Source organism: Cloeon dipterum, chromosome 4 (genome assembly GCF_949628265.1).
Source record: "Cloeon dipterum chromosome 4, ieCloDipt1.1, whole genome shotgun sequence".
Lineage (NCBI taxonomy): Eukaryota > Metazoa > Arthropoda > Insecta > Ephemeroptera > Baetidae > Cloeon > Cloeon dipterum.
The window spans coordinates 8,382,226-8,410,015 of NC_088789.1; the positions used below are offsets into that span (position 1 = coordinate 8,382,226).

Sequence of the window (27,790 nt, forward strand, 5' to 3'; positions counted from 1 at the left end):
GACCTTATATGTTATTTCTTGGTATAATAAATATTTCTTATGTATTTTCTGTTGTAAAAATCTGTATTTTGTATCGACTTAATAATTTAATTTGTAGTGAACTTTTGACCAATTGCGGCCACACCCATAATGCAATAGAAACGAGAGCTTGCACTGTTGGTCAGTTCCTCATTGTTTTTATGTCCTACGCATCGCAAAAGAACCGATATTGCTTGATTAGCATTCAGAACACGTTTTCCACGTGAGCTGCAATAAAGCTTTTCCTTGGTGGGCACGCTGAATGGTAATTTAATCATAGTTTCACTAAATTTATTGCATCTCTGCTCATGGAAATTTTTATTTTCACTTAGGATGAAATAATGATACTCTTCAAGTTATTCTTCCTCAGGAAAAATAAAATTTATACCACTCTCTGCAAAATCTCTCTTTCGGAAAATTACTTCATATCTCATGAGCAATTTTTTTATTAGATCCTCGAGCCTCTTTGTGCGCAAAGTTTCACGACCGACTCGGCACAAAACTTTTCTTTTCTAAAATGATTTCAATATTCCACCGCGAATGCAGTAGGAAAAAGACAGTAACTGCAGAAAAGTTAGTAGGCCGAGAACAATCTTTTTCTGCGCAAATTCAAGGCTAATCACAAGTAAATCACATCTTCCGGCGCCGGAGCGAAAGGGAAAAAAGCTCAATTTGCGGCGGGCGCGCGGCAGTGCGTGCGGCTGACATCAGCCGTAATGAAGCCGAGACGTACGGTGCGGTTAGTGTCTCAGATTTCGCGAGCCGAGGGCCTAGAGCAAGTAGAAAAAAGTCCGCAATCAAATAATGGTCAAAAGCGAGGTGTACGCGCCGAGGATTCGATTAGTAGGGTTTTGGTCGGCGCGCGGCAGTGGGTCGGGGCGTGTGCTCGCCTGTTTCATTGCGCCGGCAGGGGTAGTTTGGATTGGTCGGTGGCGCCGGCGCCCTTAATTTCTGCGAACGGAGGCTCCCGCAGATGCCACACTGTTGCGTTCCGACCGTCGGTCGATCCAGTTCAGCACGCTCCTCCACTCTCTCGTTCTCTCTCACTCTCTCACCTGCCTGCCTTCGCCGCCGCCTCTGCCGCCGCTTCTGCCGCCGCCGCCGCGCCGCACACACTCACTCCACCTTGACAACTACTCTAGGGATCTTTTTAATTCCTGCCATTGCTCGCCTCGCGAGAGGTAAGATTGATTTATTTATCTCTGCGTCTACATTCAACGCGATTGCCTGCTCTGCTCTGCTCTCTCGCTCTCTCGCTCTCTCGCGGGATGCTGACTTTCCGCCGAAAGCAGGGTTTGTTTCGCTCTCTCTGCTGCTATGCCGCTGGCCTAATGAAATTTTAATGCAGCGCAACGCAAAGCAACTGCTGCTATATATATATATATATACACGTAAACAGTCGAATTGGTGCGAGAGGAATTTAATTTTGCATATTATTCAGGTGTGCGCTTGCAGCTTTTCAGTTAATTGATTTTTAATTTCAGCGCTGTGTGCGCGTCGTGCATCCGTCTCTGTCTCTTTGAAAGCGTTCCGCCTTTTGTTTCTTTATGAGCAGAAATTCACGCAGGAAAAATGCTGGAGAGCGAGGTAGCAGGCAATTTCTTGACTCGGATGTTGCACAGGTTGCAAACTTTTGAAACAAACTGCCGTTGAAATCATCGCAGGCTCTCTCTCACTCACTCTTTCTCTAAAGCAGGTCTTGTGTGCACGTCGGAGGAAAGGCTACTTTTATCGCCTTTCTTCTGCATCTTCAACGCGAAAGCGAGCACACGCGAATAAATTTGCTCTCTGCGAAATTGCCGGCATGAAAAGGAATCCGCGTCAATATTTAGCGCTGTTGTAAATATTGAATGGGAAATTATTTGAGCAAGCTCCAGTGACGCGGCAAACGAGTCTTTAAAAACTTGAGTAATTCTGGCCGCTCCAGACTGCCTCCTCTTTTATGCTTGAACTATAAGTAAAATTTTGCGGTTATGGTAAAATTCATGAAGCTCTCCGCACGAGTTGGACGAAAGTTTGTGGTTAAAGAAAGATGCCTACGTTATGCATGAAATGTGTCGCATCATCTCCAAAAAGTTTTACTAACTCGAATTCAGGAGTCGCTGCATTGTCGACGGCAAATCTGAACAAATACGCACGAGCGCCTTACGTTTCCCCACATAAATTTGTCGATATACATAAAATATGTTTTTTCCGATATCGATATCGTCATGAGAACCGGAGGAGTGAAAGTTGTAAATGGCCTTTCCACTTTCACGGCTACTTTCTCTGTTTGTTTTGGTGCCTTTTGATTTATTTCTGCGCATTTGCCAAAGCTGGAAGTGCGTTAACTAAAGACCCAAAAGAGTTTTTCGCACGACAAATTCCTCGTCTGACCGTTTAATAAATAATCAGCAGCTCCACAAACTCCCATAAAAACAGGCTGTACATTAATCTACGGGAATAGAATAGGTTTCGACTGTCCTGTCCTACTATAGTTCTTTTAAACAACGGCCGAAAGGGATGAGTCAACCGCGTCCTCTTTCGGAACAAAAGCAGTAAAAAGTGCAATTCAAATGGGACGTGCCCGTTCCAAAGTAATTCTCCCAACTGGACAGTTCACATAAAAAGCGCCCGGAGATCAGCTGCCAATTGTATAAACACGTCTGAAATTGAGATACTCTACGCGGTCGTAAAACTTGCCGTCGGTACCCGCACCAGCACACACAAGCAAGCAAGCGAACGGCCCGAGAGAACTTCATCGCGGCGGCACGGCTCGCTCTCTTCTTAAACGGCCAGGCTCGAATAAAATCGCAACTCGTCTGTTAATATTTAATGCGGTGGCGCTGCACTCGCGAATGGCTCTCATCTCATGCAATTTCAATGAATCAAACTAAAACACGGGCCCGTTTTAATAATAAACACTAAATAAACACTGCGCCGTCTCCTCCACTGCTGCTCCGCATCGAGCTTGGCGATATGGAAAGAAGCGCCGACTTGGGAACAAGAGCCGAAATTATTGCCACCGTATTGCACCCTGGGGCCCCCGACTGAGTGAGCGGCGTTTCAATTTTTCCCCCTCACTCACTCTTGAGCACCGCTGCTGGCTGGCTGGCTATTTTATGCGAGTATTTGCCCACTTTTTGCCACGCCGAATTTTGGGCTGTTTACCTAGCAAACGAGATCGCATATCGCGGACCCTCTTCCGCCGTCAATCGTTCTCTCGGGGCATCTGCGAACGTCGATCCACCTGTCGGGGTATAGACGCACCCTTGGCACCCTTTCCTTCTTCCGCACTCGAAGAAATACTCGTCGACTTTCGAGGGAAGCGCTCGATTTGTCTTGCCAACGTCGATTTTGTCTGGAAAAAGTGGCGTTTGTTTACAGGGAAATCGCTTAAGGTGTTCCTGCCCAACATTTTTTGCCCTTGTAAAGCCGTGCAGAGATCGCGCGCAAGATGAATGTTTGGTCAGCATTCAAGATGAGAACTCGGGCGTTTAGAAAGAGTTATCACCAGAGGGCGTATTTTTCCCCCGAGGACGACTTCCTCCTTGTTGCAGTTACTTAAATCGACTTCTGCAATCTTGGCAGTCACTCATTGCTGCGGAAACTTTTGTACGAGGTGCAGCGAGGTCGAAGTTATGCAACCTGTGCGCCGTGCATGTCGAGTTATTGCCTAGCTATCTTTTTGCCAGGGGCTATGGACACAGCGAGCAGGGTTGATGAGTTTTTACTAATCTTTTCCTCATTATTACGCAAATTACATTCCATCGAAAGTACAGCTTGGGCAAATCGGATTTACAGTCGAACAGGAAGATACAAATTGGCAGGCTCCATTATTTTGTTGGGCAATGAAATAATCAGCTCTATGTAAACGGCTCAACAGAATTAAATGCAAATTAATTTCATAAATTCAAAAAGATAATTTGACTGACGAGCGTTATTTCATAAAATTTTACCTCTACTTAAGATTTAGAGGCTCTTTTATGGTTGGGTAGCGTGACGTCACGAGTTTGCAGATATTCGATAATTGTTATTTTCTCCAGTCTAGCGAAACTCGTGATAGTACACTATTCAACAACTTTACAAGCGCGTTTTTTGCATCTTCCTCTGTTATACACGAACATTGGTTTCCGTAATTCAAATTCAAACGCTCTCTACATCACGAAACTAGTTTAATGAAAACACTTTTTTTTTAAATCACAATCATCTTTTGATTTGCCGACATTTCAGCGACTTGATCGCTTGTGCATTGTGCCTTTTTCATTATTTTGATTGCCATTAGTACATACGATTCAGTGGTTCGGAAAAGGACCAGCTCGTGTTAATGCCCCTGCACCGAGCCCTTTTATTGAAACGCGTGCTGAAAAGGTGCAAACCACCAATAAGAAGTAGCGAGTCTGAAAGCTTTCGCAATCTTCCCAATTCCGAGTGGAAACGCCTATGCAAGAGAATCAAAAAATGTTTTGACCCCCAAAAATCGCTCTTATTCTCACCTTGCAAGTGCACGCAAAGCATTCATTCCACAATGCGATCCACGGCTTGGCTGCTTGCACTTAGCAACTAATAATTTTTAGCCCCGATGATTTAAAATCCTCTGCAGATTGCTCTATTATGGGTTTTTGCTGGTAAAGAACTGCTGATTAGGCCCCAGGGACCAAAACAGTTTCCTTCCAGTACGAGAACGTGTGATATGATTTTTTTTCTTCAAATGTTCACAGCTAATCGTCCAACCATGCTTTGAAACAATAGACAAAGAGCACACTTTTTCTAATCCTTTCATTGGCATTGTAGCATTTTTTTCTGAGCAAATACTGTGATGAATTGATTGTGTCAGCTGCTGAATCTAAATGTGCATCTCCATTGACGCCCCAATAAAGCGTGACTTAAATCGAAAGCAAACAGGGTCCCAAGTGATCCAAAAGATGGGATACGATCATGTCGGGGAAAAAATGGCGTTGCGTGTGTATTGCAGGCGATCCGTTGGCAATACATCAACATTGACCCTCATCACTTTGAGTCCAAATTGCAAGATTCATGGTTCGGTTTGACGTGAGTGCGAGGTCGTGCGAATCTCGTCTGACTCACAGGAGAATGAAACGTTCGAGCGAAATATGCCGAGCGCAACTGTTCAAACAAGGAAAAGGGCCCGATTCATGTCACCGCCGCGCCGTTCGAGCTTGGAGAGCAAGCAGCGAGCATAAATCACTGGCAATTTCGACGGCCGTGTACGTGTAATTTCGCATGCACGCCGCGTTCGTGCATGTTGACTCTGGTGCCGAATCCGCAAGTGGTCGTCATGTTGACGGAGGGCTCGGGACAAACGAGAACACGTCCGTTCCGTGCAGCTGCGGCCCGCGCACTCGGCTGCACCGCGTTGCAAATGGAGCCGCGCGCGCCTGACGGTAAATAACGACCTGCTGCAGAGCGAGAGAGCCGGCCCGTGGCTGAAAATCAACTGCCTGTGCCGGCGCCGGCCGTCCCGGCTGATTGCAGAATCAGAGAGGGCCGGGCGATGATTTTTGTGTAAGCCGTGTGCCGCGCTGACGGAGTTAATGGAGAGAAGCCGCACGCGTCTCGTGCAAAAGCGAGGACAAATTTAATTAAAAATGCCGTTGGGCGTTTCTGCATGTACGCAATAAAAGTGCTCAAATTGCGCGCGCCGTCGCGAGCAAACGTTTTCAAATCCAGGCGCTTTTCCCCTAATTGAGTTACCCCGCTGCCGGGTTATTAAATTATCCGTCGCTACACAGCCAACTAATTAAAAATGACATTGAAACTTTTGTTTCCAGGAAGGAACATCACGGTGCTTTTCAACGAGCACAATAAGGTTTCGAACAAAGTCACATCAGCGTGAAATTTGAAAAGCCTTTTGTGCAGTTGAAAGTATGGAATACAATCGTTTATTACTCCCGTTTGAACTCCAACATTCAATTTAATACCGGTATTAAGGGGGATGCTTTACATCAATCTGTGATTCTTGGAATCGTTAACAGTATCGATGATCTAAAAAATGTCAATTGCAAAATTCCATTCTCGTTGGAATTTCTAAATTGGAATTGTAAAAAACAGAGGTCACATTAAAAACGTACAAATTCAGAGTTCTCAGTCGCGTACTGTCTAGATTAGAGGGGTAAAAACGAACACATTGTATTTGGATTTTATTAAACGCAGAATTGTGTACAGTTGATGTCCGTTTATGATAGAAATTTCTGTCTCTTTTTTGAGACACTGCAGTTTGGGAAGCTTGCGAAAAAAACTTCGTTTTTGTTACTGATTAGGAAATTTGGAAGAAATCATTATTTTTTACCGTAGAACTACTTACACTCACAGTGAAAAGTTCTAGTTTTACAAATTAAAAAGTGGAGCCTACGTGTCTCGTACCTCATGCTGATTTCCAATTTTGTTCTGACGTTTAGTAGAATATGGACTCGATCAGAGAAATCTTGATTATAGATGGATTTTGTATGAATAAAACCCAATTTGGAGACTCAGGCTACGAAAATCTAGCAGTGAAAATATTATGGCTGTTTTCTTCAGTTCAATAAATATTTATCAACTTTGGCCACAAAAAATTCTGATAAACAACCGAGTGGAAAAAATTTCGAAGGTTAAAACCAAGAGCGAATTACTCAAACGAAACAATCTATCGATTATGCCTGCATGCAATCGTGCCAGTTAGGCAAATCATGACTTGAAGGACAGCTTCTGATTGCCGAAATTGAACGCGCTTTCCGCACGAGGAAAGTCAGAATTCCGAAAAGAAACTTTTCCCTAATAATCTGCACCGATTTAAGCCCACGCTAAATAAAAATCCATCGTTTCACCGGCCTCTAAGTAACCTCTGTGCAAAACAAACTTAGGGAGGCAGCGCAAAATCTTGGAAACTCGAGCACTTTTTCGGCCTCATTGTGCTTGATCCGATAAAGGCCACTCGGCCGGATCAAAGCGGCGGCGACAACTTTTGACTTGGGCCAGGGCTTCGGCGCTGATCAGCTAGCCAGGCGAGGACGGAAAAGCTGTCTGATTCGCTCCCCCGCGGCGAGTGGGCTCATTCATAAAGTTTTTGACACGTGTCCCCAAGGGATCCGGGCGCGGGCGGGTGGGCGAACCAACGAACGAGTGGGGTGGCGTGAAACAGGTGACGCGCGCGCGAAACAATGCACCTGCGAAAATGAATGGCAGCAGGTTGGATCAGCAAAGTGTCACGCGAGATGGAACGGCACGATAATACGAACTGTAAGTGCGTCTCCGTCGGGCCGCGATGGTGCAATCGGGAAAAGTACTATTATATTTTGAAGCCGTATCTTCGCTACCAGAAGAGAGAAAATAGATGGGAAATTTGGAGTTTAATCTTCAGAGTGGATCTTACAAGGGGAGTTCGCGAACCGACACTAACTAACCCTAAGAAAGGTTTTCATATCAACACATTTAATCGGATTTGGGGTGAAATAATAGTGACACCTCATTATTTGGGGTAATTCGTGGTACGTGAGAATTTTGTATTGTCGAATCTTCAATCTGTGAAACGTCAAAAATAGCCCATACGTATAGACAACCTTTCGATTGAAAAGGGGACGAAAACAATATTCTATTAACATGTCAATGGAAACCAGGGGATATTCGCCACAGTTTCAAAAGCACGCAAACTATGATAAAAAAGCGGACCTGTTCTGCAAAATTATGGAAACTCATTTTTGCCTTAACTTCAATTCTAAATTCTGAGACAAAATTTCCTCATATAATTGTCACTATTAGTTGCTAACTGTCTAGAATTAACTGTCCAAACAGAATAGAGCCATTTAGTTTTTCTGAATTCCTAGTTTTTTGTTTCTATAATTCTTGTTTGCCAATGATGTATAATAAATTTCAAAAGAACGAGCAGATTAAACCCACACGAATCATACTTTTATCTGGATCAGATGAAGTCTTGTCGGTCTAATATTTTAAAACAGTTCAGAGCCTACGGCCAATTTTTTTATATATTTTTCATTCATAAAGTCGAGAATGTACTATGTTTGTATTCCTTTAAGGGAAAAGGAGTTGAATTTACCAGATTTAACCGCAATATTTTGTTTAATTAAAAACAAAAAATGTGAGGGAAGGGGGTCATTGAGTGCAGAAAGGACAGGGATAGCGGAAAAGATTGGATTTTCATGGAATGTTGGCTCTTTTGGTTTTCCTGGAAAAATATCCGGGTTACTTGGCACACCAGAGGGAATTAAAATTTTGACTTTGACCTCATCTTCGCTGAGTTTATGTGGTAGAGCTTCTATAGAGGTACCAGCACTTTTGGAAATTACTATAATAATTTTATCAGCCTCAAGAATTCGAGCTGATTTTTCGCTTGAACACCCGAGCTGCTGATTTATGGAGCTAATCTCAGATCCCCTATGGAAATAGGCAATTCAGTTCAAATTTGTAGCCCGCCTAAGTTTTCTTCGCTTGGCACGTCAATTTCTACCATCGTAATAATTTACAAGTTTTTTGGCGGCTGAAAATCTTTGGGTTTTTTTGCCTTTGGCGGATCACAGCCGTTATATGAGTTTCGTGAGATTGTTTTATGCGAACCGCGTGCATGATTGGCACAATTCCCTCGGCGAGGTGTCATTTCACCCAAGCATTATCAAATCGTGGCAAGCATATAAAACAATTTCGGAATTAAATTCCGGAAACTGCTAGTAAGATTTAGGGGAGGGAGACTTTGAAAGATTAGGGCCAAATTCACATGACTTTCATGTGGCAAGAGAGCGTGAAATAAAATACATCTTCCAGAAGAAAGTTTCGCGGACGATACACGCCAGCGAGTTGAGTGGGTGGAGGCAGAGGCAGAGAGAAGATGGGCAAAAACTCGAATATGCAGCACTAATAAATCACAGCCTGCCTTGGCAGTTATCATTCGGGCCTGCTGATCCTTTCAAGATGATGGAATCGCACGCGCATCTCTCTCGCCATCCTCCGTCTCCGTCGTCCCGAGCCGTGCGCTAAGTGTGCGTTGTTGATTGACCTCACAAAAGAGAGTAAAAAGAGGCCGCCCGCTGCGGGCCTGCTTCTTCTCTTTCTTGAAAATCTGTGTGTGTGGATGGGATTGGCTCTCGAGAGGATTTCTGCTCGAATTCAGACAGCGATCGTCGCTCGCAGCTCGTCACACTCTCGCGCATTATGTGTATTATGATAGCGAGGAGACAAAGAAACGTCGAAATGCAAACTCACGTCGTCGGAACGCAAAACGCCGCCTTTGCTGCGGCTGCATTGAGGCCGCGTGCGCCCGATGAAAAGCTGCTTTTCAAGATTTCCTTGGGGCGCGAAAGCCCTTTCAAGCCGGCTTTCCCGTTGCGGCATCTTTTCAGGATGAGCCGCGTATGCCATAGGTCAGCCGCCCGCCGTCGAATTTTCATTAAAACTTACCTTTGGCGGAACATCTGCAGGGTCCCTCTTTCCTTCCTCGGAAATTACATAATGGCGGCGACACGGCACTGAGAAGCGCTGTTTGTGTTCTTTGACGCATTTTTCCATCAAACCTGCTCTCCCATTCAAATCGAGAGGAAGAAAGAGGAGTTGCGCCACACGCACCTGAAAAGATTTTGCCTTAATTGGAAATTTCATTAGACGCGTTTCCTTTGACTAAAACTTCAAAATGTTCCTTATTGAGAAACGTTTTTGTCAATTAACTCGGCAAACCGCAAGCCGCAGTAAAGGGTATGACTTTCATTAAATTTCAACTGAATGTTTGAAACGACTTCAAGGAACATGCGATTGATTACGCAGATGATTGCTTATCTCGTTCAATGAAGAGCATAAAATTCATGTCGTTGGGTTTGATATTGGAAGATATCATAGAAAAGCGGACAAAAACTAAATATTCGTTACAAGATGGAATATTTTTAAGAGACCGTTTTAGAAATAAATTAAAAATTAATTAGCAAGCAAAGTTTTATATACGTAAAGTTTTAATGGCTCTAAACTAATATTCGACAAAGGAGAACTTATAGTGGAACATGTTCTTTTAAAAACCTTTGAAAGGTACAGCCATAAAATGTATTTGTATAGACAATTTTAAGTGCGGACTTATCCGTAAGAAACCTATCTGATTGCTGACTGAAATATAATCTGCGGTCAACTGAGGACGATTGAAAAGTTGTAAAATATTGGATTAAAGAATTTGTTGGGCAAGAATTCAAATGTAGCCAATTATAAATGTTATCCTATTGCAATAAAAATTTAAATGTTAAATTTTGACCCGGAGATTAATTTTGAGACCTCAAAACCCGGAGTCTGACAGCCCCATTTCCAGACTGTGATAAGGAGAATTCAAGCCAACAACGTAAAAAAGAGCAATAAACGTTGAGCTACAATATCTATTATTTGATGTCTGTTTATACACTTTTTGTGTCTAGTAAACACTTAATCGTTATCGAGTTCGCCCCAAAATTAATTTTTCCATTTTATCGCATTTTAAGTACAAACATTCCATTCCTTAATTAGTCTATTAAATTTGGAAAACAGGCGCGCATTTTTATCATCTCTGAAACCTGTTGAAAATGTATAATAACTCTTATTCAAATAATCAAGTGCATTTCATCATTCTCGGCTGTTTTCCCTGTTTCAGACCCAGGCTCGCCTGTGGCCGGGATGTGACCCCCGCAGCCACGAGCGACATGACGGACATCGTGGCGGCCGCCCTGTGGCCGGCAGCCAACAACACGCACCAGTTGTGGCTGAACGCGAGCTCGGACGCCGAGTGCGCGAATGCGACGACGCTCAGCTGCAATGTAACCGCGCTCGGCAATGGGACGAACCTCTCGCCCGGCGACGGCGGGTCCGCCGAGAAGAACTACTGGGCCCTGCTACTGGTGCTGTTTCCCTTGTTGACGCTCTTCGGCAACGTGCTGGTGATCCTAGCCGTGCAGCGCGAGCGCACCCTGCAGACGGTGACCAACTACTTCATCGTCAGCCTGGCGCTGGCCGACCTCCTGGTCGCCGTCGTCGTCATGCCTTTCGCCGTCTACGTCCTGGTGAGTGTGATTTCATATAAATTTGTCCTTTAAAATTTAGTAATGAGGGAAAAAAGTCAAGTGCATTTTTTGTCCCGTTTACTTTTTTACTGGCAGTCTCTGCTATGAAAAGAAAATTCAGGTTCCGACATGCCGTTTGGCCTAATCAGCGTGGATTATGAAATTAGATGCATTTTCAGACTGAAAAATTGGGCTCAGACAGGCATACAATTTATTATTTATTTAATTTTTTAGTAAGCAACAATCCTCTAATGTCCATGAAGAGCATTGAAAGGAATGTAAGGGGGAACCAAATCGTTTTAGTCTTCGATGAAGCTCTCTGCTTGTTAATTAAACGATAAATAATAATTAGAAATTCTTTTGTAAACGAAAAATGTATTACAAAAAGTGCAGATCAACAAGATTTAGTCTTCGTCCGACTAAAAATCTGGTATTTGAATAATTTCAAATAATAACATCTAAACGATCGCAAATCACTTTTGAAATTGTTAATTAAATTAGCACATTATTCCAAATCAAACTAAATATGCAAATGCTGTGACGAACAAGTAAACTTCAGCTATTTCCTCAACTGTGATAAAACAATCTAACTTTTGCCTCAAGCCGTGAGAGTAAATACGCAATGTTAATGGTAACTCTCTATTTTACATTGTGCACTTTGTTTGTTTGATTAAATATTCATTCACACTTCAAAATCCTCTCACGGGCATGAATAAATGAATGAAAATTAATTCAATGTTGCTGAACTATGTATACTACATTAAAATGCATAAAATTACAAAATAAGTGATAACTATTGAAAAATTCGGCTGTTGAATAGAAGTCAACCTGTCAATCTTACATTCAAGAAGAAATTGGAATCTACAAACTTCGTTAATAACTATAAGATTCAAAGTGGAAAAAACTATGCTACATATAATGGGCACTCATAAAGCTACTTGTTTCTTAATTTTGAGACTTTTTAATATATGTTCATTTGAAATTTGGTGCTGCAAATTAATATTGACTCCGAACCATATTTTGCAGTAGGGGAAAATCTAAAATATCTGAGGAATAGAATCAAAAGCTGCACTGTTCATATATACTCCTTTTGAGAAATGTTGCCACGCTGACGGAACAGAAATGACAAATGAGTACAGCACTCAACTACCAGCATAAGGCACGGTACACTTGCTGCAAATATGTTTGCCTTTCGCCAAAACAAACTTCTGAACTGAACTGCAACTTTCTCGCTTTGTGTAAACACCCACCATGCAATGAAAATCATTGCCTGTTGGGAAATATGAAAGGTCGTGCCTTGATTTAAGGTATATGAGTAAGTGAAAGACACGGATGTTGAGGGAATTTTTTCAGTCACCAAGGTGCAACAGGCTCTTGAGTAGGAAACACACACTGGGTTGAGATTGCCCTCAAAGTGTCCATCCATTAGAAGCGAAAGGGAAAGCCATGCGTTGCGAAAGAGGTACTCTACGGTTACCTGCAGCGCAGGTCTGTCTCGTAGGCTGCTGCTGCTGCTTCCACTTCATAATTTTCGTTGCTACTCAAGCGTATCGCTTTTCGCTCGATCTCTCGCTCTCGCTCGTCGGCTGCTTTTATGACGATGAGAAAAAGGAAAAAAGCAGGATGAAGCCGCAGCCAAGAGAATATTGTCTCTCTTTTCAGCTCTCTTATTGTCTCTTTTGCCCTGGGGGATTGATCCAAGAGCGCTGCAAAAAGGTTATGATTGGGCTAGTTTGTTCAAGAGACTGCCGCTCCCGCAGAAAGATCATTAAAAGCAGTTTTCGCGGCAGAGCTATAGCAAAATTCATTTTCCGCTCGCAGTTCCCGTTTTTTTTGCAGCTGGCTGCGCTTTTTGTGGTTTCGCTCTCGTGTAACCGGAGATAAAATTATTGTCGTTAAACGCCCGTCATTTTTCCTCTTTTGGCAATTACGCAACCACAGAAACTAATTACCTTTGAGCCGGCAGCACGGAATGACGCGTTTTTGCCGCCACACAGAGCAGCCTAGATTGATTTAAGGCAGCGAGTAGCATGCCCCGCTTAATTACGTGCTCTGCGGTGCTTTAGTTGTGGTCGAAACACTCTCATATTTCGCTTCCGCCGAAAGAATGTGCCCCCATAAACAAAGCAAACGTCCAGCACCACCAGAAAGGTACACAGACACACGGACTGACCGGTCGACCTTTTTTAAAGTTTTTTAATGAATGCGTGGCAGGGGCATTTTCAGAGTTGAACACAGGAGAGAGCTTAACGCAGAGAAGCCAAATTAATTAGCATTTAAATCCTGGATGTCCACTCGAGCTTTTGGAAGCAAGGAAACGTCACATTTGCCACTAGTCCTTTTTCTGGCAGCGGATTAAGTTGTCTCCAGCTAGCGTGAGACGGACACGCACTAATCCCAGCGATTTTTTTTCATACGTAACCAAATCTGCTGCTCCCTTGGACGCTTATATATGCGTCAGCAGTAGACAATTGAATTTTTTGCGCTCGATCAATGCTTAATGTTGGGGTGAAAAAGGGCCAGCCGTTCGTCGGCCGCGCCAGATAAAAATGTGTGAGCGAAATGAATAATTGGTGTGCATTAATTCGAGCTCTGGAGGGCAATTTTCACCGCGGGCTTTGGCCCTGAATTAATGAAAGCGGAAAGGGAATAATTTTTAGACTGTTACCAACCATTCAGTGGCAGAAACACGTGCATTTATTTAATCTAGAGAGTGCCCCAAAGCGGAAAACGCAGCTTGTTTCGAGTCCACATGACGACAAAAAATGAATTGCTGTTCGTGATCAGCGGGAAACGGACTGTCAATTTCATGTTATTTACGTTCGAAGGAATCAGAACTATAGAGTTGGACCGACAATCCGTCTAAATTACTTAATGCGGCGGCTCGTATGCTTCCTCCCGTGGGTGGTTTTGTTTCGCGCGCGTCTACCTTTTCACAGCCGATTGCGAAATTGTCCGTTACCCGAAACGAGTCCAGCCAGCTTCTGTGAATGTGCGCACCAGATTACAGTGCCGAGAGAATTCCCAAATTGACGGTATAGAGAAAGCGCTCGCGTGAGCCCGAAGAGGGCAATTAATTATAACTCCATCAGCCCCGCCACGCATACTGCATAATTTGTACAACAACAAAGACGAGCAGCAGCAGCAGCAGCGTATTGCTCAACCAGATACGTATTTCACGCGTTAATAGCGCAAAATTGCGAAACACGAGCAGGGCTTCGGGGTATAGATAACGTCAATCGTGCTTTTGGCCGCTCGCACACACGCAACCGGCGCAATCTGCCCAATTCGCTGGTCCAGCTGCCAAGAACGTTCAACACACCATCAGGGTGGAGAATCCTAGTCCTTTTGCGATTCTAGCTGCGCGTGATTAACGATTTCCCCAAGCGGTTAATTTATATCAGAAGACAAACTGTTGCCTCCCTTTTGCCTCCCTTTTTTTCCTGACGGAAATTTAAGAAATTGTCTGTGGAGGGAATTGCTTTGTAGGACAATGAATTTCTTTCCAATTTTATTGATGATTTTAATATACCGGAAGGAATCAGACGACGAAAATAAAGATTAAATCATGAAGTTACGAAATATGGGGATGTTTTAATTTAATAACCTCACCTAAAGATAAAATAGGTATTCCTTCCACCTCATTCAGTCATGCGATCCAACCAAATAAAAATTGAGAAGAAAAAAATCATGGGAAGTGATAAAATTGAAATCAAACAATTTTGTTAGAAAAAAAGTAATTTGTTTTCTTACTAATTTTTGAAGTTGCCAAATAACGTTAGGAACTGGAAATCTTTGATCCAATTTCTTTTCCGTTCTGAACGTATAAACATTTCCAGGATTCGCAATTTTGGAAAAAATTCTAAACTATAAACGAAGTTGTGTCAGCAGAGATTAAGCTGTGTTTATCTAAACACCTTTATTGACGTGCGCCCCCAATTGAATTGTTTACATAATTAAATCATTTTGCAAAATTGAATTTGTGCACATACATGAAAGGGCGACTGAAATCCACGATCCCTCTCTTATCATCGGGTGAATTAGCCGCAGGACAGACAAATTCAAGACCAGTAGGTCTCGCTGGGCCCCTAAATCACGGTGTCTCCTGCAGAGACTGGCTCTCGCCATAGCTGTCGGCATCCCGCCAAGGTCGAAGGTGGCCGATAACCTCGCGTGTTCGCTCGCTACCGTCTGTTGCAGCGCTTCTGTCGTCTTTGGCACCCGCGTAAGCCTTATCCAACAGCCGCCGAAATCCAATTTCAGCGCTTGCTGAGGCAGCCAGCCTGCATGATCTTGCTCCGCTGTGTTAAGCCCGCATAAGTGGAGATGCTGCGTGTGTGTAGCAAGTTCTCTCTCTCTCTCTCTCTCTCTCTCTCTCTCTCTCTCTCTCTCTCTCTCTCTCTCTCTCTCTCTCGCTCTCTCTGTACTCTTGCTTGTGAGGCTGAATGATCCGATTGAAAGTTGGCGGCGACGAGCGGGCCCTTTCAGTGGCACGAGCTCGCACACATACACGGACAATTGATGGTGTTAAAACTGCCGACATCGAGTGGCAACCTGTCGCCCGTTTGATCTGCTCGCTGAGAGTGTATAAGAGAGGGCAAGCAACTTCTGTTTGAATTTCTCACCGCCTCCACCGGGCCTGGGAGCAATCATACAGCGAAAGTCCATCTTTGCATGAGGCGACGGCGAATTACAAAAGCCGCCCACCCGATCGTGAGCCTGACGAGATGCGAATACCAAGTGTTTGATGTGCCCTTTGTGAGGCAAAGTGTGCGTTGTAAAGTGACCCACTGCTCCCTGTCGAGAGCAGCAGCCGACTTCGGAGGTATGCAGCACGCGCGACACGCGTGACGAGCTGTTTGCCTAACCGCTTTGACAGGCTGCAGAAATCGCTGGCTCAAGAGACGCAAGACGCAAGCAACCAGTTTTTGCTGCCGAGACTGACAAAGCTGCTTTGACGCGTCAAGGTGCCAGTTTTTACTTCGTAGTCCTCCGAGCTGAATGGAAATTAACGGATGGATGCGTAGAATCCGACATGTAGTTCATATAGTTTCCTCTACTCTGATATTTCTGGAAAATATATTACCATGCATTTCAATAAAACCTGAGGGTACCAACTATTTGAATGTTTTTATCTCCTAGAAGAAAAATTTAGTTTTAAAGTTGTTGCTCTTAAGAATCGGAGATATTTTTAGGCTAAAAGAAAAGAAAAATGTCATTAAATTTGAGTCCAAAGCCTGATAAAACTCGTGCAGGAATACTTATTACTGTAGATGAAAAATTAAAATACTTTTCGTAGCCTCTGTCACCAAATTTAAGTGTTATCGCACAAACGCAGCTTAAAAATCCAACAATATTGGGCTGCAAAAAATCAACTCTCTCTAAATACTCCGGTCAACAGTTCCTGTTCATGCATTTTTGGTTTAATCCCCATATATTATGTGATGGCTTATTCTTTTTTTATTGAAAAATGTTTCAAACGAAAGAGTTATGATTTATTGATTAATCACCAAAGGCATACTGCAACATCAACACAGAATTTTTCATTGTTTTTTATTCTCTGTAACTGCTTGTCAATGAGGATTATTTTTCGTGTTTCTTTTTTAACTTTATTGTGTTTATTGCACAAATCCCCACAACACTCATTCTCTGGTTAAAATGAAATTATTATATGAGATGCACAAAGTGAATAAGTCTAAGTGTTCTATCGATCAGTAAAATGAGAAAATGCATGGTGAACAGTAAGAGAACATGAAGATTTATTTCCTCTTACAAAATTTCACTAATAATTACCCATTCATCCTGAGTAAAATCCACGCTTGAGTTCATAATCCAATGAAAAATAAAGATTTACGCTACAAGAACCAAGAGCTTTTTAATTAAATTAAAATTAAATTTGTATTATTAATTTATTTAAAATTAATATGTCACAAATTTTAAGTGGATTAATTACGGTTTCAGATATTTCATGGTTTAAAATCTTTTACCGAAAGGCACGTCCAAACTACTCCGATGTCACGGACGTTTCATATTAAAAAAAATTGGACTTAATAACATTACGTTGTCTCCATTAATCTTTATCAGATAAAATGTTCAAGCGGGCAAGTATTTAAGATGCTAAAAATCACCAAACGATCACTTCTCGTTCAATCGATCTGAGTAGCCATAAATATTATACCGATTCGATCAAAAATAAAATTGTTTAGAAATTTAAATGCATGCAAATCACTGTGTAAAATTCAAATATCGAGCCTTATTTACAGAATAAACCAAGCAAACGGCCGTTTAAGTGGCGGCACACAGAACAGAACCTCTGCGGTCTGGCTGTGTGCGCTGCATAAATACGTACACACAAACAGGCTGGAAATTGACGGCGCAAACAAAGAATGTGCAATTATACCGCGCGCGCGGGCGGCCGAAAACGCGCGCGGGCTTGGGCAAACAGACGAGCAAACAAACATGCTCTCCGCGGAAAAGGTGCTGGCGAGAGTCGGACCCAATCACGCGACCGCACCGCATAAATAAGAGGAGAGCAGAGGTGCTGACGAGAGGCAAAAAGGGCTGGCGTGACACGGGACACTGTCCACTTGGGGCGAAAAGGGCTCCTCAGCGCGCCCACTCACGCTACTTTACGCCCCACTCGGCGCGTGCGTGCCTCCCAGCCTCTCGACGGTCACGCAACGCGCACATTCGCAGCCAACTCTCGGCACCGCGATTAAACACGGCAGCCAAATTGTGCGCATATGTACACACACGCACAACAATCAAGTCAACTTTGCGGTGAAATCCTGCAGCACACATATACACACACACAACCGTCTCGATTTCACAACCTCCGTAATATCCTCTGGGAGCAGCCCTTTGGTCCTTTCGGTGCTTCAAAGGCTTCCTTTTTACCCGTGCCCTCCACATGCGGCCAAGCTCAAAGGTCACGCTGCTTGCCCATTGACTGGCGGATCAGTTTAAATTTTATATCACGCATCTCGTCCCGCGAAAGATACACTAACTCGAGAGGCCGCGTAAAAGGGCTATCATTTCCCTTGCCGAGAATTTATGCATTGTAATTTTCGGAAAGGCATACATAATTTTTCATATAACACCAAATTGGGGGCGAAAACGTGGGCTCTGCTCGAATTGCACTGCCACTGCGGTGGAAAGCTCTTTAAATATTCCGTATCCAAGCGAGTTATTATCTGCTGCTGCTGCGTTCTCTCTCTCTCTCTCTCTCTCTCTCTCTCTCTCTCTCTCTCATGCCATAAGCCCTGTTCATACATTACACCGGTGGCCGCTGCACAGGCGGCTCCGCCTTAATGGATTCACCAAACGATGATAACAGCCGCCCTTACAATTTCGTGAAACCGAAACCACAGTAATAAGGAAAACACAGCCTGCCAGCAAGCAGAGCGGCACTTTAATAATTCAAGCTTGAGATAAATTAGATTTGCAGTGACGGACCGCGATTCTAAATCCAATTTGGATGTGGAGCAGAGTCAGTGCTGCCGGGATAAACCGAAAAGAAACGAAATCAATAGCCCTTTTTAACATCTTCAGGGATTTCCTTTAGGGACGAGTGTAAATTAATTGCATGTTATATAGTCGTTCAAACTAGTAAAATATTTTGTTTAAAAATAGTCCTATATATTTGAGATGTTTTGCCACAACAATGCATGATGCTGATTTGTTGGACAGTTTGAAGGCGCATCAAATGCGACGCCTAGCTCCATTTTAAAGCGTATCAATGCCTGAGAAGTGCATCCAAGTCAATTGTTATCGTCTGTGGAACAATTTGACACTTAATTCGAGTATGAACAAGAACTCTTGAGCAATCAAACATATTTTTTAACTCACTGAACCTATAGATTTTCCCCTTGTTTTTTCAATTAATATTTTGTATCCTTGAGAATAAATTTTCACTCGAGGTGGAAATTGAATAACAGACTACATCCTCGTACAAATTTAGAGCTATTTAATTAAACTCAACCAATTTCGGCGAATCCAGTCCACCACCTTTTATTCAATTTCCACGATATTTTGTATTTTATATTTTTTACGTGGGATGCGTGGGGTATGGCTGCTACCCTGATGATCCGCAATAAACTTAATTTGAATCTAAATTAGATTTGCAGTGATGGACCGTGTTTCGAAATCCAATTAGGTGGTGGAGCGAGAGCCAGCACTGCCGGGATGATCCGAAAAGAAACGAAATCAATAGCCCTTTTTAACATGAGGGGTTGTCTTTCGGAAACGCGTGTTTTAATGGGATACCCAGTCTGGGCTGTAATTTGATTCGTGGCGCAGACGGCAACATTTGAGAAATAATTGGCGGGCTTGGTTATGAAACAAACGCGGTCGAGATTCAAAGGTCGCGGGCGAAATCCCAGCGCTAATTAGGCCGTATCACTTTCTTTTAATCAGGCAAAGAGTGTGCGGGCGCGGCCGAGGCAAGTAAGCGATTCATTTTTACGGGCCGTTGAGGTGCAAGAGAGAAGAAGAGCGGCCGCTCTTTAAATATTGACTCGTTGAGTGTGAAAAGCCGAAAAAGCGGTGGCAAGAAAGCATATATGTATATTCGCCGCCGCCGCTGCTGCTGCTGCTGCTTTGAGCCGGTTGTTGCAGACATTGCCGCTTTTTATTGCAACTTTGATCTCTCTGCGCCTGCTGTGCGGGAGAGAGAGAGAGAGAGAGAGAGAGAGCCCGTCTGCTCTCGCGGGCGCGGGAGCGAGCGTACACAATTACCTGATGTCGCATTAGGGGAAACTCAAACATCTGCATAATGCACGACGGTACTTCAGAGGTGGCGTGTGAAAGGGAAATATTATATATGAAACTGAATATAATCTTCACCTGAATAGAAAAATCTCGTTTTGCATGCAAACTTTCGCCACCGCCGCCGCCGCTGTTTCTCCATGCCCAACACTACTCTCACGGCTGGGATATTGTAGTCGTTTTATTCGTCTATACACTTCGATTCAATTTTCTCGCTACGCTCGCTCAAGCCAGGATGTGGTTTCCTTTACTTTGATATAAAAAATTTCCCGTAACACACGTTGCGGGCGGAGGAGTCTACAAATTCTCATCTAGTTTTTTTTTTCAAACAGCAATACAGTGACAAGGTTTATCTTTATCCTCATCCTCTATTGCGAAAATCAAATCTCGCAAGGGGAAATTGGCAAATGAATAAAACGAACGCGGCCGTAACATCGATCAAGCGAGAGAAGAGTACACGTTAAAAGTTTGCGGAGCGTTGGAAACTCATCAACTGAAATGTCGCGAAGGAGTTGCGACAGATCATTCTTGTCTTTATCCAAAATGAAAATGCTTCCTCTCTGGGGAGGCAGCAGACGATAGAATATATTTGATAGATTTGCTTAATACAGCATTAGTTAAGAGGAAAGGATATTGGAAAAAAATTTGGGTATAAAACGCAGCACTGAAAAATTACATGTTTTGATGAGCTCTCGTTTCAACGCTGTACTTTATTCAACAGCAATATGAGGCATGAGAGCGTGGCTTTAATTTCGAGTTTAGAGGCTCATCCACGGTTGAGAGGATATTCCATTGAAAAATACACCTCGTGCTTACAAACAATGTATAAAACTAATCATAAAATGAGTAAAATCGATATGTTCAGAGTAAATCCAATCTATTTGTCTGATATTCAAAATTGTGAAAAGTGGCCAATGGTGAATTTTGAAATCCAATCTGGTGTTTTAAATTATGATGGAGGACGTGCGCAGAAAATTATACTATTTTTCAATATCCAGACAATTTACATTGTCAAATATCGTTAAAACTTAGTGCAGAATGCGCACATTTGTTTCAATTGTGCCAGCAGTGTTTTATTTTTTTAATTTTCACACTGCTGGGAGAAAATAAATATTTTTAACAGTTCATGTTCTTAAAGTCAGCTTTCCTTTTAACGTAAGAGTCAGGCTATAGTGCCCAACCCGGAAGTGTGCCTACTATCTAAAAGAGAGAGCAATTTAAAAATTCAGGCGACGCGCGTGTCTCAAAGTAGTCATCACGGCCGTAAACGCCAGTCGCTGCGATGCATCGACACGTACGTAAAAACAGAGAGAACGACCTACCGGGCGTGAGTTATCTAAAATTGAAAGCGGCCCCTTTGGCCGTGTATGTGCGAACGCCTAGTGGCCACGCGCGCGCACTGAATTCTCGATCACGTGCCCATTCTGTCGGTCGATACCAGATGCACACACACACACACACACACACATACCTTCTCTACTTTATGTGTGTGTGTATGCAAGCATGTACATATAGGCGCCGCGCGCGCGAGAGAGGCAACAATTGGCACAGAAGATGGACTGAAAGGCGGCGAAGAGAAGAGTACGCACCGTTCACTCGCGCCGTGTTTCGCCTCTCTCTCTCTCTCTCTCTCTCTCTCTCTCTCTCGCTCTCTCTCGTTGTGCTGTCTAATCATATTTTACGACCATTGTTTCGCACGAGTGAATTAAACGCAGCGTCTTGCGCGTGTTTTCCGCCTGATATCAGCTTTTGGCTCGAGGAAAATAAGCGAAAGGGTCCCCCGTCTCCAGGAAGCGTGCTGGGAAGGAATGGCGGGGGGAGAGGTCCCTTAAAAATTTTGGATGACAGCCTAAGCCCGTGTCTGCGAAGTTTATCGCAAGTAAGCCTTGGACCGCGGCTGTAGTGGCGCCGCTTCCATGCCTGCAAAAGCAAAATCAAGTGGAGAACAATACGATATCAGTTTGACGGTTATGCAACCGGTGTGTCGGCTGTGCCGAGGGGATTGCCTATATATATTACTGCAGGGATTTGCAACTGTTGGGTAATTTATGATGATTGTTACTTCTGAACAGGGACTCAATATGTAAAACATGCAACAGCCAACTGCATGTTCCAGATTTAGCTAGTTTAAAAAATAAATTTCTTTCTAAATTGGTCCTTTTTAATCTTCTATGTGTGGCATGCTTCACTCGAAAAAAACTGCTTTCCATTTTGACAGTGAAGCGGAACCATGTTCAAAATTGAGCCATATAGTTCTGCTCATCTCATACTCGTTGTTTGCAAATAATTATCTGAAAAGGAAGACATAAACTTTTTATGGCTCCCAGACGAGGCCGTTAAAGGACGATGATGTGAAATCTGCATATAAGAGGACCAAAATACCGCAGCCTTTTGTCGCCTTTTTGTCACGTGCTGTTCAAAATGTGAATGACGTTTAGCCACCTTGCGGCTTTTATTTACAAAAATAACCTCCCGTGTCATACATCCTCTCCCACTTGAGCTCTCGCACATAGACCATAATCTTGGACCAAAAAAGGAGACGGTCTGGACGAAGAAGATTTAGAAAACACGGAGCGCGCAAGGAGAGAAGTGAGGCAGGAAATAATGAAATCCAAGCCAGCAGAGCGGAGATACGCAAGCGGCTGCTTTTTATTGCTATATATTTAATCTGTGCTTTACGAGCGACGTTAACAGAAAAAACAGCGCACGTGAAATAGCTGCGGTTCCACTACGAGCCCCATAACGGCTGGCTAGATAATCAAAAAATACCTGACGGCCCGTCGTGCCAGTACAACTAACGCAGCCTCCGCCCGCCACAGCTGTGATGTCAAAAGTGGTGGAAACGAAAAAGAAAGAAAGAGAGAGCGAGAGAGGGAAAGCCACCGCCGGACTCGATTAGAGCCGCTCACTCTTTCTGCTCTTGAAACGCAATTTATTTATTTAATCAGCGAAGAGGCAGCAGCGTGGACTGGCTGCGGCTCACCGGCGAAAGAGAAAACCCTTAGCTCCAAATCCCAGAGTCCCGCGTGCATCTTCGCCGACAGGGGCCACCCGCGACGTCCCACCGGGCACCTTTATGAGATTCGACACCCACTTTCCTTCCGCCAGCGCACCTATTAAATATGAACACGGCCCACGTGCGTTGCCAGAGGGCTCTAAAATTGACTGTTACTGCCGCAATGACCCAAAAATTGCTAGCAGCCGAGTCGTGATGGCGAAATGGTCCGGCTTCCTGCTGGTTCAAATCGATACTTAGAACTGACTTTCGTTTCATTGAGTTCGAGTATCTACGAGGTGAACCCTTAAAACGAATTATTATTGCCTCATTTCTTATTTAAAACGAAATTTCAAGGGCCTAAGAACGAAATTGGCACGAGGTCAAGTAAGCTCGACGAAGTTTACACCAGAAATCGGTCTCTACTAGTAGAATGCTTGATAGAAATAACTTTTCAAAATTTCTCACTTTAAAACTTAAAATAATCACATATTACTTTATTTTCTATTTCAGACATAAATTTAAAACGTTGATTTTGTAGGCATGAGCATGTCTACCGTTCAGCAACGAAAACATCTTAAAAATTATTCATTAAACAGTATTGGCCTTTGAGGTACTTATTATTCCTTTTTTTTAATAGAAATTTCACTCAGTTTAAAACACTTCAATTTGAAGCTTTATTTCGCTTTATTGTATGGGGCGGATCGCCTCACTTGAACGACGTTTTCGTCACTCAAAAACGTATATTGCGAGTGATGGCCAAGAAACGAGCAAAGTGGAGGAAAGGCATTGAACTCGAGTCGTGCAGACCGCTTTTTTTCTCTCTGTATGTTTTAGAGTGCGTAAAGTTTGTGCGCAAATACCCTGGAAAATTTGTCATATTTTCAGAAGCGACAAATTCAAGACAAGTTACAACAAGGAGCAGAACTGCTGACCAACAGGAGTTGGTTGTGCCATCTGTTTCGTTAAATCTGAGCGCGCAAAGTCCTGGTGTTATGATTCCTAGAGTGTACAATCAACTACCAAAACAAATACGTCAAATTCAAGACTTTAACCAATTTGTAAATCGTGTAAAGAAACTCTTGGGACATTACGTTTTTTATAAAAATTCGAGTATTTTAATTGTAATTTTAATGATGTTAGCTTGTAAGACTTGTGACGTATTCTAAATGATACTTGTAAATATTCTTCCATATATAGAATAAAGAATATTTTGAATTGTATTTGAGAGCCTCTGTCCGAAAAATCCATAGCTAACTAGGCAGTCTTAGTTAAGATGTCGACACTCGAGATTGGTTCATGAAATGGACTTTATAAAACGAGGCAGATTTTGGATTTGACACAACCCCCTAAAGACAAACGTAATTAAGGGTAAAAGCATTTTTCTTCATCTTCTATTGTCAACTTTCTTGTCAAAGTCTTCTGCATAATTTTCGACTTCCTTGAGCTGACGAGGCAAGTTGTTGACACGCGTGTGCCGATTTGGGACTCGTTTAAAGCTGAATTTCAATTATTCAGCTAGTTCAGAAGGGCCTGGTCTTTATGGCAAGCGCAGAGTAGACGTGACGTCAGCATCAGCATACGAACACATATGCACATTAAAAAATTGTCCCATGCTAATGAAGCTTAATGGCCATAATACGCACTTACAACTTTAATCAGCCTGAAAGCTCAAACATAGCGCACTGTGCGCTGCTCAACTTTGATGTCCGTCTGGGGCATTTCCCACCAACTTGCTAATTGCGAATTTCGCTCGCTGCCGTCTCTAAATGCTGAAATCCTAAACGCAAACTAAAAAGCAACGTGGTATTGCTGCTTTTTTGAATCAGTCGGTCGTCCGGCCGTCCCACTGAGCGGCCATTAGAGCGCTTTTCGTAGTACTCCACTGGCTCAAAGAGAGAACGGATGGGGAAAAATCGTTAAAAATTTCACGGCCACTTTGTAGTAATAAAATGTGGCACTAAACCCTGACGTTTTTGCGCCAGATTTGGCTTTCAAAAATGGAAAAGGACGATAAAAGAGCGAATACGGTACACAGAGACGAGAGCTTAAAACCTGAGCCGAACTTTTATCAGATCAACGCGCAGCGATGCGAAATGGGCAACACCGATATGGAGACTTATTCAGCTAATTAACCATTGCTTTGTAATTTGTCAGAGGAAAAGTTTATGTTCCATATAGCGACAGAGTTAATGCTGTAGTTTCCTTAGAGCACGCGCGGTAAAAGTTGCAAAAGACCCACTTATTCTGAGACCTAACACAAATAAAACTGTTCATTAGCGGGTAGATCAAACAGAGAGTGGAACAGTAACAGCAAAAATTAGCTTTCCTCAAGGATCGTAAACATTTAAATTTCCTGGGTTTATTTGCTCGTTGCTGAGAAGGAGCTTAAAAATGAACAAATCCTCGTGGGAAAAAAAACAGACATTAAACAGCAAAGTAAAAAAGATTATAGCTCTATTATCTGAAAGGGTGGAGCAAACAAAAATAATTTAAAAGCAAAGTTTGCCGAGGAAACAAAAATAGATTTTTTGCATGTGGAATGAAACTGTTTGCCCTTCGATGCCAAAGAAGGTCTAAAAGCATGAAAACTTTTCTGAAACCAGTCAAAAACTCTGGGAGCATTTAAAATCTCCTCTTTTATTAATGGGAGCGAGAGTTGCCTGTACATTGAGTTTGATATGAAGTAAAAGTGGTGTCATTGGTCAGCAGAGTTTTAACTTTTTTTATTTAGGCGCTAACCATAAAAAGGGGTTTCATATCATTTCACGCCATGAAAGGACGTGGCATTATTAAAAAAGTTAAGAAAGTTGCATAAAAAGCACGAAATTTTCTATGAGATTTAAATTTTGCGCCTTTAGATGAAATTTGGAGCATCTTGCTACACGTATATAAAATTATTAAAATGCGAACTACCTTTTCTGCGGACGCACGAAATATCAATTGGAGAGCGACCGCAGCTGCAAAGTTTTTTAATCATTTTATTCGCCAGTACGCGCAATACATTTAAGCACGGAAACCTGCTTGATAGCACCACGTGCAAAAAGAATATTACATTTTTGCTTCCGCCGCAGCATCAGCATGAATATTCTCTTTCAGGCGGGCAAAATGGCTGCGTAATTGCACGGCTGTATTAGCGATCCGCACGGTCAGCGGCTATTATATTTACTCTAGTGGTCACACATACGCACACGTGCATCAAGAGGGAGGCCGATCCACCTGGGCAGCGAAAGAATGCTCGGCGTGTGCGTCATAAATTGGATTATGAAGGGGTCCATTAAAAGCAAGAGAGGCAGTCCGCAAATCAAGTCGTCTGGCGGGTGTATGCGAACCGGCAGTTATTTTTCAACCCATCGACGCAGCTAGAGAGCGAACGAGGCTCCTTGGCTCCTCGGCGCGCGTACGTTTTTCTTGAAAAGTTGGCCCACTCGATAGGGTCCAGGGGGCGGGTGCTGGGCGAGCACATTCATCGTCTGTGTCGTTAACTCGGGGCTGGTGTGGTCGGTGATGCGGAGAAAAGTGCAGCAGCTGCGACGACGGCGGCGAGTAGCACGGAGAGAGAGAAAGAGAGAGAGAGAGAGATCCTCCTTGCAGCGGCGGGAATAAGGAGACACCCAGCAACCCGCCCCCGCCCAGCCGCCCCCGCGGGCGAGGAGGACCGCACCCTGTGTGACTGTGTGTGAGTGAGAGCGGAGCGGAGCGCGCATCTCGCAATTGACGTCGTGCAACAAGAGATCTCATGAAATTTTTGCCGGCGTCTCCCGCCGCTTCGCCCTTTTATGTGCGTGCAATGCGTCAGCCGAGACCACCTGCCCCACACGGGCCGCACCGCTGTCAACCACCGAAAAGTATATATTATGCCTATTGCTCAATGCCATTTCTGACGGGGCAGCATCTGTGCTGGCGTAAAGAGCACGAGATAAAGAATATGATCAAATGTAGCAGTGTGCACTGTGCAGAAAGTACCTTAAATTTAATACTCGAGAAACACAGCTGCGTAAACTACCCTTTAAAATGTAACACATACCATCCAATATTTTTTATGGTTTTTTTCAACTCTTACTTTGAATTTGCAAAAAATGGTATTGGTAAAATTTAAACAGAACTGATATATTTGAAGACTTCAATAATTCGAATTTTAGTTAAAATTAAATGCAGCTTCCTAGGCGTAAAGCAAGCTGTTTTACGAAAATTTTCAACAAAAAAGAAATTGCGTTTATTTCATTTTAAATAAAAAGGCTGAAAAGTTGGTTCGATATTCTTTATATTTGACTTTTAATAGTAAAAATGCTTTAAATAGTCAAATTAGATAATTATAGGTTCAACTTTATGTACAAAAATAATAACAGATTAAAAGGAAATAAAAATAATTAAAAAATAGCAATTTTGAATGTTGTATTCGAGTCAGTAGTTAGGAACAATCGGATTAAAAACTTGAGCTTATTTTGTTGTGTCAGTTTTGTTTTACTGTCTGCACCCTCCACAACGTCATTTGACAAAACTTCGGCTGGTCTATACAAATAGATAATTAAGGTAGCGAAGATTTTCAATGGCATTTATTTCTCGGAAAACAAGAGTATTTTCAAAAATCAAGATACGTATACTTAAACACTTACAAACTAAGCAACTACTATTATTTTTTTTAACGTGTTTTGTTTTCAAAATCTGTTCAAAGAATACTTATTAAAAGCTCCCCAACATATAGAGTTTTGTTATTTTTATCTGTTTTTTTATATATCTGTTTCTTTATTCATGTACAATACATAAGTCAATTTAAATTAAGTCACATGAACAATGGCAAAAAGTGAACAAGCAGGAACTGCAAAACCGACCGAAACAATAAATTGTAACGACGTTGTCACGTGCCGCAACATACTCCTCTCATTTTAATTTGAAAATTTTGGTGTTTTCATTAGTTTTTATTTATCTGATTGTGAGTTAAACAGTAGTATTCCACAAGTAAAAGAGGATCTTCCTCTGGATTGACTACCTGTTCTATTGTTATGAAATGGGTGAA

The 27,790-nt window shown here is 42.8% G+C and overlaps 1 protein-coding gene across 2 annotated transcripts in view; it reads left to right on the top strand.

Annotated features, from left to right (window-relative positions):
* Nucleotides 1-983: 983 nt before the first annotated feature.
* Nucleotides 984-27,790, top strand: part of Dop2R (dopamine D2-like receptor) — a 55,815-nt gene continuing 29,008 nt past the window's right edge. Inside the window, exons 1-2 of one of the 2 annotated variants that reach the window (XM_065488929.1) lie at nt 984-1,199; nt 10,607-11,012. In XM_065488929.1, coding sequence (XP_065345001.1) covers nt 10,656-11,012 — 357 coding nt within the window. In that variant the 5' untranslated portion in view covers nt 984-1,199; nt 10,607-10,655. The remainder of the gene's footprint in view (nt 1,200-10,606; nt 11,013-27,790) is intronic. The other variant, XM_065488930.1, reaches the window with a different exon arrangement.